This window comes from Jaculus jaculus, chromosome 5 (genome assembly GCF_020740685.1).
Source record: "Jaculus jaculus isolate mJacJac1 chromosome 5, mJacJac1.mat.Y.cur, whole genome shotgun sequence".
Lineage (NCBI taxonomy): Eukaryota > Metazoa > Chordata > Mammalia > Rodentia > Dipodidae > Jaculus > Jaculus jaculus.
Window position 1 is genome coordinate 36,509,706 of NC_059106.1, and position 11,900 is coordinate 36,521,605.

Genomic DNA, 11,900 nt, shown 5'->3' on the forward strand with positions numbered 1-11,900 from the left:
TGCCAATATAGAAGAGAGATAAAAGTTGATAGTGAGAAATATTGTACTAACAATCAACTCAGAAAACATCAAGAAATATGTGCTAAGTATAAGAAATATAATAAGTTCTTTTATTTCTAGACTAAACTAAAAGTGCATCAGAATTCCTTCCAAGGGACAAACTACTGTGAAGATAAAGTATATCTGAAGAAGTCTTACAAAGAGGCACCCCACAGAAGTTACCTGATGTCTCACACCTTCAGAGTGGGTTTGTATGACCACTCAACACTCAGGAAACATCAAAGAGTTCACAGACAAGAGAGTATGGGATATGAGGGTAAGGAATGCAGGGAAGTGTTCTTGAATTCCCACCACCATGCACCTTACAGAACTCATACAAGTGAGAAGCACTACGGATGTGCAGAATATGGTAAATCTTTCTACTACAAGAAAGAGCTCACTAGACATAATGGGTGTCATTCTGGGGAGAAACATCATGAATTTCCAGAATATGGCCAAACATTAATTAGTAAGGAGCATCTCAATCATATGGATGAGAAACACTATAGATGCTTAGAATGTGGGAAAGCTTTCAGTAGTAAGTCATACCTCACTGTTCATGAGAGAATTCATACAGGTGAGAAACCCTACAAATGTAATGAATGTGCAAAATCTTTCTACTGCAAAAGTCATCTGAAAAGACATCATAGAACGCATACTGGTGAGAAGCCCTATGAATGTACAGAATGTGGGAAAGCCTTTGTTTCTAAGGAGCACCTTGCTTATCATCAGAGAATTCATGTGGCCGAGAAGCCCTATGGATGTACAGAATGTGGGAAAACCTTTACTAGCAAAACATCCCTTACTATTCATGAGAGAGCTCACAGGGGGGAGAAGCCTTTTGAATGTACACTATGTGGTAAAGTTTTCTGTGACAAGTCAAAACTCACAACACATCACATAACTCATACTGGTGAGAAGCGTTATGAATGTACACAATGTGGTAAAGCTTTCTATTACAAGTTTAGACTCGCTATGCATCAAAGAACTCATACTGGTGAGAAGCCTTTTGAGTGTGCAGAATGTGGGAAAGCTTTCTACATCAAGTCAGAACTTAGTGCACATGAGAGAATACATACAGGTGAGAAGCCTCACAAATGTCTGCAATGTGGGAAATCATTCTACTGGAAGAAACAACTCACTAGACATTGCAAAAATCATTCCCTTGGGAAGTGCTATAAATGTATAGAATGTGAGAAAGCATTCACCACCAAAGAATACCTTATTAAAAACCAAATAATGCATACAGGTGAAAATCCCTATGAATGTGCAGAATGTGGGAAAGCTTTCACCCTCAAAGGAAACCTTATGAAGCATCAAAGATCTCATTTAGGTGTTAAGGCCCATGAATGTATGCAGTGTGGTAAAGCTTTCTATGACAAGGCACAACTTGCTACACATCAGAGAATTCATACAAGTCTGAAGCCCTATGAATGTGCAGAATGTGGGAAAGCCTTCACCTTCAAAGGTAACCTTATGAGGCATCAAAGAATTCATTTAGGTGTGAAGCCACATGAATGTACACAGTGTGGTAAAGCTTTCTACGAGAAGAGACAACTTGCTACACATCACAGAATTCATGCAGATGAGAAGCCCTGTGAATGTACAGAATGTGGGAAAGCATTTGTTTGCAAAGATCACCTCACTCATCATCAGAGAATTCATATAACTGAGAAGCCCTATAGATGTACAGAATGCAGGAAAGTTTTTACTAGCAAAACATCACTCACTATTCATGAGAATGAGAAACCTTTTAAATGTACAATATGTGGTAAAGTTTTCTGTGCTAAGTCAAAACTCACTACACATCACATAGTTCATACTGGTGAGAAGCGTTATGAATGTACACAATGTGGTAAAGCTTTCTATTACAAGTCAAAACTCACTATACATCACAGAACTCATACTGGTGAGAAGCCTTTTAAGTGTGCAGAATGTGGGAAAGCTTTCTACATCAAGTCAGAACTTAGTGCACATGAGAGAATACATACAGGTGAGAAGCCTCACAAATGTCTGCAATGTGGGAAATCATTCTACTGGAAGAAACAACTCACGAGGCATTGCAGATATCATTCTCGTGGGAAGTGCTATAAATGTACAGAATGCGAAAAAGCATTCACCACCAAAGGATACCTTATTAAACACCAAACAATGCATACAGGTGAGAATCCCTATGAATGTACAGAATGTGGGAAAGCTTTTATCCTCAAAGGAAACCTTATGAAGCATCAAAGAATTCATTTAGGTGTGAAGCCATATGAATGTACGCAGTGTGGTAAAGCTTTCTACGACAAGGGTCAACTTGCTACACATCAGAGAATTCATACAGGTGAGAAGCCCTATGAATGTAAATGTGGGAAAGTTTTCACCATCAAAGGAAACCTTATCAAACACCTGAGAACCCATACAAGTCAGAACACCTAAGTGGCATTTTGAATCTAGGTGTCCCACATATAGTTATGTGTTCTGAATGCTAAGTTCCCATTTGGTGGCAATATGGTAAGTGAAACCTCAAGGTATGTATTCTTGGGACTGGATTTATGGGTGTTATAGCCTGCTTCCCCTTATGAGTGTTTGGCATACTTTCCTGATGATCTTGGTCATTATAGGGCTTCCCGTCAAGTCTGTAAGCTAAAATAAACAACTTTTCTTTCATTACCTACTTTTGGTTGGGTGCTTTCTGCCAGCAATATGAAGCTGACTAGAATCATCTATATATAGAATATAGGAAAGCTTTCTTCATCAGGTTAGAACTCACTGTGTATGAGAAAAATGCATACAGGCAAGAAGCCTTATGAATGTATGACATACAGGAAATCTTTCTACTTTAAGAAACAACTCACGGGCTGGAGAGATGGCTTAGCAGTTAGGCGCTTGCCTGTGAAACCTAAGGACATTTGTTCAAGGCTTAATTCCCCAGGACCCTCGTAAGCCAGATGCACAGGGGGCACATGCGTCTAGAGTTCGTTTGCAGTGGCTGGAGGTCCTGGCACACCCATTCTCTATGTATCTGCCTCTATCTCTCTGTCTCTTGTTCTCAAATAAACTTAAAAGAAAAAAAGCAACAACTTACTAAACATCATAGAAGTCATTCTGGTGAGAAATGCCATGAATGTAGATTGTGGTCATACTTTCTTAGAAATGACAACTGAGCACATTGAAAAGTTAAGCCAGTGAAAAGCCCTATGGTTGTATACCATATATGAAAGCTTTTCCTGGAAGGCACACCTTGAACATCATCAAATTCCATCCAATTGAAAAGTCTTATGAATGTACAGAATGTGTTAATGCTTTCTATAATTCACAAGTCAATAAACATCAGAGAACTCATACAGGTGAGAAACTACTAATACACAATGTGGGAAAACTTTCATTCATAAGGTGGACCTTGTTGATAACAAGAATCATACATGTGAGAAGCCTTGAGAGTATGTAGAATGTATCATCCAAAAAAATCCTACAGATGTGAGGAATATCAAAGAGAAATTCAGCCACATTGTCCAGAAGGCATTAAATCACCCTTGTTACTATTTTATTTACCTATTGAAACAGAAACAGAAAGAGACAGAGAGTGAGTATGGGCATAACATACATAACTAGCATCTGGATAGTGACACTGAGAGAAGAACATTGATCGATTCAGGTTTCACCATTGTGTTTCTCTCCGTGTGTTTAATTCCACATACATGGATTCCCTGTGTATCCACCACTGTCAAGGTGCACTACAATTTTACCCAACAAAGACCTCTTATATTTTATGACCACAGCCAACTGCTGGTCCTACCCTTGAGTATCCAATAACCTAGTATCAGTTTCTAAAATTTTGCACTACTAAAATGGATTGTTCTATTATGTGCTTCATGTTCATTAGTTTTCTGTGTGTGTACATGTTCTCAAAATGTTTGAAAGACTTACATACAAAACTGTTTTCTTAAGTGTTTGCCCTTTTTTGTTTGTTTATTTGTTTGTTTAATTGGTTTTGGTCATTTTCAAGGCAGGGTTTCACTGTAGCCCAAGCAGACTCAAATATACTTTGTAGCTCCAGCATTGCCTCAAATTCACTGTGCCCCCTAGCCTGCTGAGTTCTAGGATTAATGGTATGTACCATGACTGGTGAATTTTTCTTTCTTCATTTTTTTTCTTTCTTTTTAAACTTATCTATTTGAGAGAGAAAGGAAAAAGCAGGTATAGAGAGAATGCGCGGTCCAGGGCCTCCAGCCACTTTGTGCATCTGGTTTATCTGAGAACTGAGGAATCAAACCTGGATCCTTAGGTTTGCAGGCAAGTACCTTACCCACTAAGCCATCTCTCCAGCTTGCATTTTTTTTCCAAAGTTTGTATTTTAAGTACAATTCTCATATAAACTGTTTTAGACAGTTTCTTAAGTAGTCCATGCTTGCCTTAAAGTCACTATATAGGCACAGTTCATCTGAACTTGTGCCTTGCTCATTGGGTAAATCAGGCTGATTGTTAACTATTTCTAGTTAAGTTGGAGCTGGCCAACAATCATGATTTCTCTAGTCCATATTTAAGGCAGTTGTTGAGCTCCATCTGTCCTTTACTTTTCTTCATTTCAGCAGTGCATTTTAATAAAAAAGAAGACATGAGGCATGGAGATTTAGCCAAGCAGTAGAGTGCTAGCATAATAAATTCAAAACCCTTGGTTTGCTACTTACCAGTAGAACAAAAGGGGAAGGGAAGGTCACAATTGGTTTCTGAGTGCCACCTAGTATTTTATTTATGTTGATACCACATTCATTTAACTTTGTGAAATAAAATAGTATTTGGCTATACAGTTAATATACCGAAATTTAGGGCAATAAATACAAAATAGTTTTCATGTCAGTTGATATAGCCTTATATTACTAATAATTCATAGACATATATTAAGATCATTATACTCTATTTCTTGATGGAAATTCAGAGACTTAAAATGTTACTCTAGGCAAAATCTAACATTTATGTAGATCTTTTAAAAATTTTATTGAATTTTATTCATTTATGAGAGACAAAGCAAGAGGCAGAGAATGGGCATTTCAGATCCTCTAGCCACTGCCAATGAACTCGAGACATTTGTCACCTTGTGCATGTGGCTTTTGTGGGTCCTGGGGAATTGAACCTAGGTCCTTTGGCTTTGCAGGGTAACGCCTTAACCTCTGAGCCATCCCTCCAGCCCTGTGTTGATCTTTTGAGACAGGTTCTTATGTAGTCCAGGTTGGCTAACTACTTCCTGAATATGCCTTTGTTGTTGTTTCTATGCAAATTACCCCTTATAGGATCATGTGTTGGAGCCCTTAGTCTTCAGATAATTGCTTTTAGAAGGTTTAGCCTTGTGGAAGAGCTGGGTTACTGGTGGCAGGCCTTGAGATTTTATAGCCTAAGCCCTACTTGCTTTCTACTTCATGACTCTGGATGCAGTGTGACCATCTTGCCTGCTAGGCCTTCCTTGCCTTGATGGAATGTACCCCCACACGTCTAGAAATCAGATTAGCCTTTCTTATGTTGCTTCTGATATGCTTGTTTAACATAGCAATGAAAAAATAACTAATACAGCCTTGATCTGATCCTGTTTAAACTCAACTCCTGAGTGCTAGGATTACACATAAATGTTACACTACCAATATTTTTTAATTTTATCTATTTGAGAGAGAGAGAGGAAAGAGGCAGAAAGAGAGAGAGAGAATGGGCATGCCAGGGCCTCAAGCCAATGCAAATGGACTCCAGACACATGCACCACCTTGTGCATCTGGCTTACATGGGTTCTGGGGAACCAAACAAAGGTCCTTTGGCTTTGCAGACAAACACCTTAACCACTAAGCCATCTCTCCAGCCCACACTACCAAATTTTATGTGGAGATTGGTAACATGCCCAGTCTGCTTACATGCTAGGTGAGTACTCTGCCAACTGAGCAACATCCCTAGTGCCATCAGTGCTCTGCCTTCTTTAATATGTCCCATTTCTTCAAATGTGGATTGAACATCCCATCATGTATGTTATCAGGAAGAACAAATGTAACTGATGGACATTGTCCATGACATACCCAAGGTCCATACTTTAAACTCATTTGCATACCACATTAAGTTTTTAACTTACCATAAGTACAGTATGAGTTTATAGGTATGGGTCTTATTTTTTACTATTGGTCTCTGCATTTTATTTATTTATTTATTTATTTTGAGAGCAAAAGACAGAGAATGGGCTCACTAGGGCTTCCAGGCACTGCAAACAAACTCCAGATGCATGCACAACCTTGCACATCTGGCTTAAATGGGTACTGCAGAATCGGTCCTCTAACCGGGGGTCCTTAGGCTTCAAAAACAAGCATTTAACCGCTAAGCCATCTCTCCAGTCCTGGTCTCTGCATTTTAAAAGTAGTCAGGGTAGCTGGGCGTGATGGCGCATGCCTTTAATCCCAGCACAGTAGTCAGGGTTGCCAGATATGGTGGTGCATGCTTTTAATCCCAGCATTCAGAAGGTAGAGGTAGGAGGATCACCATGAGTTTGAGGCCACCCTGAGACTCAGTGAATTCTAGATCAGCCTGCACTAGAGTGAGACCCTGCCTCAGGAAAAAAGGGGGGTACTCAAGGTATGATAACAACTAGTAAAATGATACATGGGGTAGTTTAGGAGTATGTATTCCTGATTTAAAAAATTGAAACTTGGCTGGAGAAATGGTTTAGCAATTAAGACACTTGCCTGCAAAGCCAAGGAACCCATGTCCAAATCCCCAGGACCCAAAGTAAGCCAGATGCATGAGGTGGCACCTGCATCTGCAGTTTATTTGCAGTAGCTGGAGGCCCTGATGCACCCATTCTCTCTCCCTCCTCCCTCCCTCCCTCCCTCCCTCCCCCTCTCTCTCTCTCTCTCTCTCTCTCTCTCTCTCTCTCTCCCTCCTCACCCCTCAAATAAAGTATGTTTTAAAAAATATTTAAGCCAGGGCTGGAGAGATGGCTTAGCGGTTAAGCGCTTGCCTGTAAAGCCTAAGGACCCTGGTTCAAGGCTCAGTTCCCCAGGTCTCATGTTAGCCAGATGCACAAGGGGGCGCACGCGTCTGGAGTTCGTTTGCAGTGGCTGGAAGCCCTGGCGTGCCCATTCTATCTCTCTCCCGCTATCTGTCTTTCTCCCTGTGTCTGTCGCTCTCAAATAAATAAATAAAAAATGAACAAAAACAATATTAAAAAAATATTTAAGCTGGACATGGTGGCATACACCTTTAATCCCAGCACCTGGGAGGCAAAGGTGCAAAGGTAGGAGAATTGCTGTGAGTTTGAGGCCACCCTGAGACTACATAGTGAATTCTGGGTCAGCCTGAGCTAGAGTGAAACACTACCTCGAAAAATCAAAATCACTCAATCAATAAATAAATATTTAACAAAAAGACTGAAACGACACAAAGGGACCTTTAGTTTTTTATGAGATTTTCCTTTCATAATACAAAAAGAAGTCAAAGTTATAATAGTTTGTTTGTAATTTCAACTATTTACTGTATTTTTCCACAACCTTAAGTAGGGATATAGCATAACATAAAAGAGACCTGGTGGGAAAATGTAGAGATCCTTGTGAAACATTGTGTCTCTGGCTTGTGACATGCAGAGGTAAAAGACATGTACCTGCTCTCTGTAGTATGAGAACATATTTTCTCCTATCCCAGTGAAATTCCACTCCCCCTAATAGTTGGATGCTCCACAAAATATCAGGAATTTATCAAGGAACATAGATTTAGTTAAATTCTCAGAAATTAACTTAATGTAGAGGACTCCAAATAGGAGATACAGCTAACTCAGCATGCTATCTTCCTCTTGTTCTTTCTGAGGTATGGTCTCACTCTAGCCCAAACTCATCTGGTACTTAATCGGTATTCATTCCCAGGCTAGCTTTGAACTCCCAATGATGTGTGGCTGGAGGCCCTGTTTTCTCTCTCTCCGTCTCCCTCTCCTTCTCTGTCTGTCTGTTGCTAATAGATAAAAATAAACGAAATTTAAAGGCATACACCACTATGCCCAGCTTTTACCAGATCCAATTTTACATTACAAAGCCATAGTAGTAAAAACAGCATAGTACTGGTATAAAAACAGATCAATGCAATACACTAGACAGTCCAAGCCTTAGTCCAAACAACTATAGCTACCTGATCTTTGACAAAGGGGCCAGCAACAGACACTAAAGAAAGATAGTAGCCAGGCGTAGTGGCACACGCTTTTAATCCCAGCACTCGGGAGGCAGAGGTAGGAGGCTTGCCATGAGTTCAAGGCCACCCTGAGACCCCATAGTGAATTTCAGGTCAGCCTGGGCTAGAGTGAGACCCTACCTCGAAAAAACAAAACAAAACAAAAGAGCATTTTCAACAAATGCTGCTAGAGAAATTGGACCATATGTAGAAAGACGAAGCTAAATCTGCTTCTCTCACCCTGCATAAAAAGCAGTTCCAAATGGATTAAAGACCTTAATATAATACCTGAAACCCTAAAATAACTGGAAGAAAAAACAGTGAGTACACTCCAAGATTTAGGAATAGGGAAAGACTTCTTAAATAAGACTCCAGTAGCTCAGGAAATTAAACACTTAACCAGTACAATCTCATGAAATTAAAAAGCTTTTAGGCCTGAAGAGATGGCTTAGTGGTTAAGACAGTAGCCTGAAAAGCCAAAGCATACATATTCAATTCCCTAGGACCCATGTAATCCAGATGCACAAGGTGGCACAAGCATTCATTTGCAGTGGCTAGAAGCCCTGGCACACCTATTCTCCCCCTCCCCCTTTCTCCCTCTCTCTTTGTCTTTATCTGTCTCTCTCTTTCTCTAAAATGAATAAATTAAAAGTACAGTTTTTGTTTAGACCAAGAGAGGATTAAAAAGAAAAAAAAAGCCGGGCATGGTGGTGCACGCCTTTAATCCCAGCACTTGGGAGGCAGAGGTAGGAGGATCGCTGTGAGTTCGAGGCCACCCTGAGACTCCATAGTGAATTCCAGATGAGCTAGAGTGAGACCCTACCTCGAAAAACCAAAAAAAAAAAAAAAGAAAGAAAGAAAAAAAATTATATCCGTTCTGCTGAACCTCTTGTTTCTTCCCAGCTTTATCAGTTTTCTGTCCCCAGAGATTTCTTACGAATAGGCTCACTGCTCTTTCCAGAGCTACTTCTCTAAACCAGATGGGATCTGTACTCCTGCTGCAGCCCACCAGGCCTCACATGCATCTGGATCCCCACCATCAGAACTGTGTGACTAGAACCAGCTTTGGTAATAACCCTATCCCTGCTTTCTATATGACAGAGTCAGGAATATTAGAACCAGAACTTTCTGTCTCCATTTTTGGACTGTGACGCCATTCCATTGTAATTGTTTCCCATGAGTAACCCAAAACCATCCTCTCCAAGTATCACTTTCCAGGAAGGACCCAGACCACCCATCCCAATTATTGCTTTCCTGGAGTGACCCATACCACCCATTGCCATATCATTTCTGGAGCAGGCCATGCCTTGAGGCAAGGCAGACCAGCCAGCAACCAAAGTATTCCCTAGTTTGTAAGGAAAGTTGTTTGTGGCTTGACTGGTCAGAGCCTTCTCATGTTTTCCCCAACAAAGCCTGTCTCTGATGATGAGTCAAGTATAACCTCTCGTTTCATTTCCCCCATTTTTTTTTTGTTATGTACATACTCAGTGTGTAAACAGCACATGCTGGTACCGTCCTTACCCTCATCTCCCTCCCCTCTGAAGAGACCCTCCTTGTTGGGGATGCCAGTTATCCCCATGGGGATTATGGTGGGGTTTTTTTTGTTGTTGTTTTTTTTTTTTTTTTTGGTTATTTTGAGATAGGGTCTCATTATAGCTCAGGCTGATCTGGAATTCACTATGTAGTCTCAGGGCGGCCTCTAACTCAGCGATTTCTCCTTTTTATAAGAAATAAATTAGCTTGCGAGTTAGAGAGATGGCTTAGCGGTTAAGTGCTTGCCTGTGAAGCCTAAGGACCCCGGTTCAAGGCTCAATTCCCCAGGACCCATGTTAGCCAGATGCACAAGTGGGCATATGCATCTGGAGTTCATTGGCAGTGGCTGGAGGCCCTGGCGCACCCATTCTCTCTCTCCCTTTCTCCCTCTTTCTCTGTCTTTCTCTGTTGCTCTCAAATAAATAAATAAAATATAAAAAATAAATTATTTTATATAATGTGTGTGTGTACACATAGCCTTTCCTACTGCAAGCAGACACCAGACTACTTTTTGTACGAGAACCTGAGTTCAATTCAAAGTGCCCATGTGAAAGGCGGAGCATGTTGTGTGCGCTGGGTATATGCATCTATACACATGTACACAGCAATGTGATCTTTCTGGGCCTCCTTGAGGTGGCACCAGATCCTATCCCTTGCTAACTACCTCTTCCTGCTGTACCCTCTGGTTACCACTCACTATGCCCATCTGGCCCACCTCCTTAGCAAGAATGGTCTCAAGGGTTGTTAATCACTTCCCAGTGCCTGAACAGGCATATGTGCAAGCTGGCCAGGCTCCTCTCCTGCCTAAGCACATGGAGCAGGGGCAGAAGCAGAAGCACCCTGGCCCTCGCCTTTGTTGGCATCCACTGAACTGGACTGAGAGGAGGTACCTACTGCTGGAAGTGTGAGGAAAGTCAGAATCCACAGTTGCTCATTACTGAAAGTGCCAGGGATCAGCCCTTGGCTGCTTCTGCTGCCAAGTAATCCATCTAAATCCCAGGAGGAGGAGGAGATGGGTAACCTGGATCTGTGAGGATGCTTGGAAGGCAACCTGAGGAGGCTAACTATAGGAGTGAGGATCCCCAGAGTCCTTCAAGGTCTTGTAAGAAAAAATCAGTTTGCTGTTAGCAGTTAGGTCTGAGAGCCCAGTGCAAAGCGTCAGATCTTGGGAAACATAAGTCCACCCCATAATCTGCAAGTATGGGCCGAAGAGATCTGGCAATATGGTAGCAGAGCCTAAACAAGAACCTTGGTATCTGCCTCTTGATGGGTGGGCACTGGTTCCACCTAGAAATACTCAGCTTTTTGCAAGCATTCTTGAAAGAGGCCATGGGGACAGGAGTGGGGAAGGTGGTTAACCTCTACATAGCCATGCTCCCTAGCAGAACAGTTTCTCCACTCATAGGTATTGACTATAGCTTCACAGGTAAGGCCCTCATGACATGACATCTCATCCACAAGGAATCCAAATAGTTTATCATCAATACTGCCTCCTTCTGAAGGCAGAGACTTCAACTCTCTGGAGATAGTTGGCTCCTTTGCATGTGCTTGGCTTCGCTCCTAGGCCTCACGCAATGGGCCATGGGAGAAAAGTATATGAAGGCAAAGGAGACAAAACATTTAAACTAGGATTCAGGCAGCCAACAAGCTGCCCCAGAGAACAGGCTTTTGGGAAAGTGGGCACAGATCAGCTGTGACCTCAACTTTCACATTGATGGGTGAATTACCTGGGAGGTAATGAAATCGTACAATGAGGGGAAAAGGAAGGTAATCTGCCTGGAGCATTTGTCCCTGAAGGTCTTTGCCCCTCTCCCATAGGGACCAGCCCCGAGCTTCCCAGTCCAGAAAGACCCCAGCACGTGTGATGCCTGTGGCAGCCTGCTGGCATATAAGTCCAAGCTCAGTCCATTATCCCTACCTAACTCTGTTTCTGGGGACAGGAGAAAGATGATGGGTATGGCTCCTGGGGATTTCCTAGTCTTCTTCCAACTGAGACCCCAGAGTCAATACAAAGATCATGCCCATTCCACCAAGAAAAAGGAGGGTATGTGGCTCAGTTCTGAGGCTACACATCACACATGCCCCCAGACCCTGTATGCAATTGGTTGGGAATGAGACAGAAAGCTTCTCGGCTCTGTTTCCAGACACAGAAGCCTGTG

At 41.8% G+C, this 11,900-nt stretch overlaps 1 protein-coding gene across 3 annotated transcripts in view; it reads left to right on the forward strand.

Moving 5' to 3' along the window:
* LOC101613713 (zinc finger protein 585A-like) overlaps nucleotides 1–2,697 on the forward strand; it is a 31,080-nt gene extending 28,383 nt beyond the window's left edge. For all 3 annotated transcript variants that reach the window (XM_045149978.1, XM_045149979.1, XM_045149980.1), the window contains one exon: nucleotides 121–2,697. In XM_045149978.1, the coding sequence (XP_045005913.1) occupies nucleotides 121–2,463 (2,343 nt within the window). In that variant the 3' untranslated portion in view covers nucleotides 2,464–2,697. The remainder of the gene's footprint in view (nucleotides 1–120) is intronic.
* The last annotated feature ends 9,203 nt before the right edge of the window (nucleotides 2,698–11,900 follow it).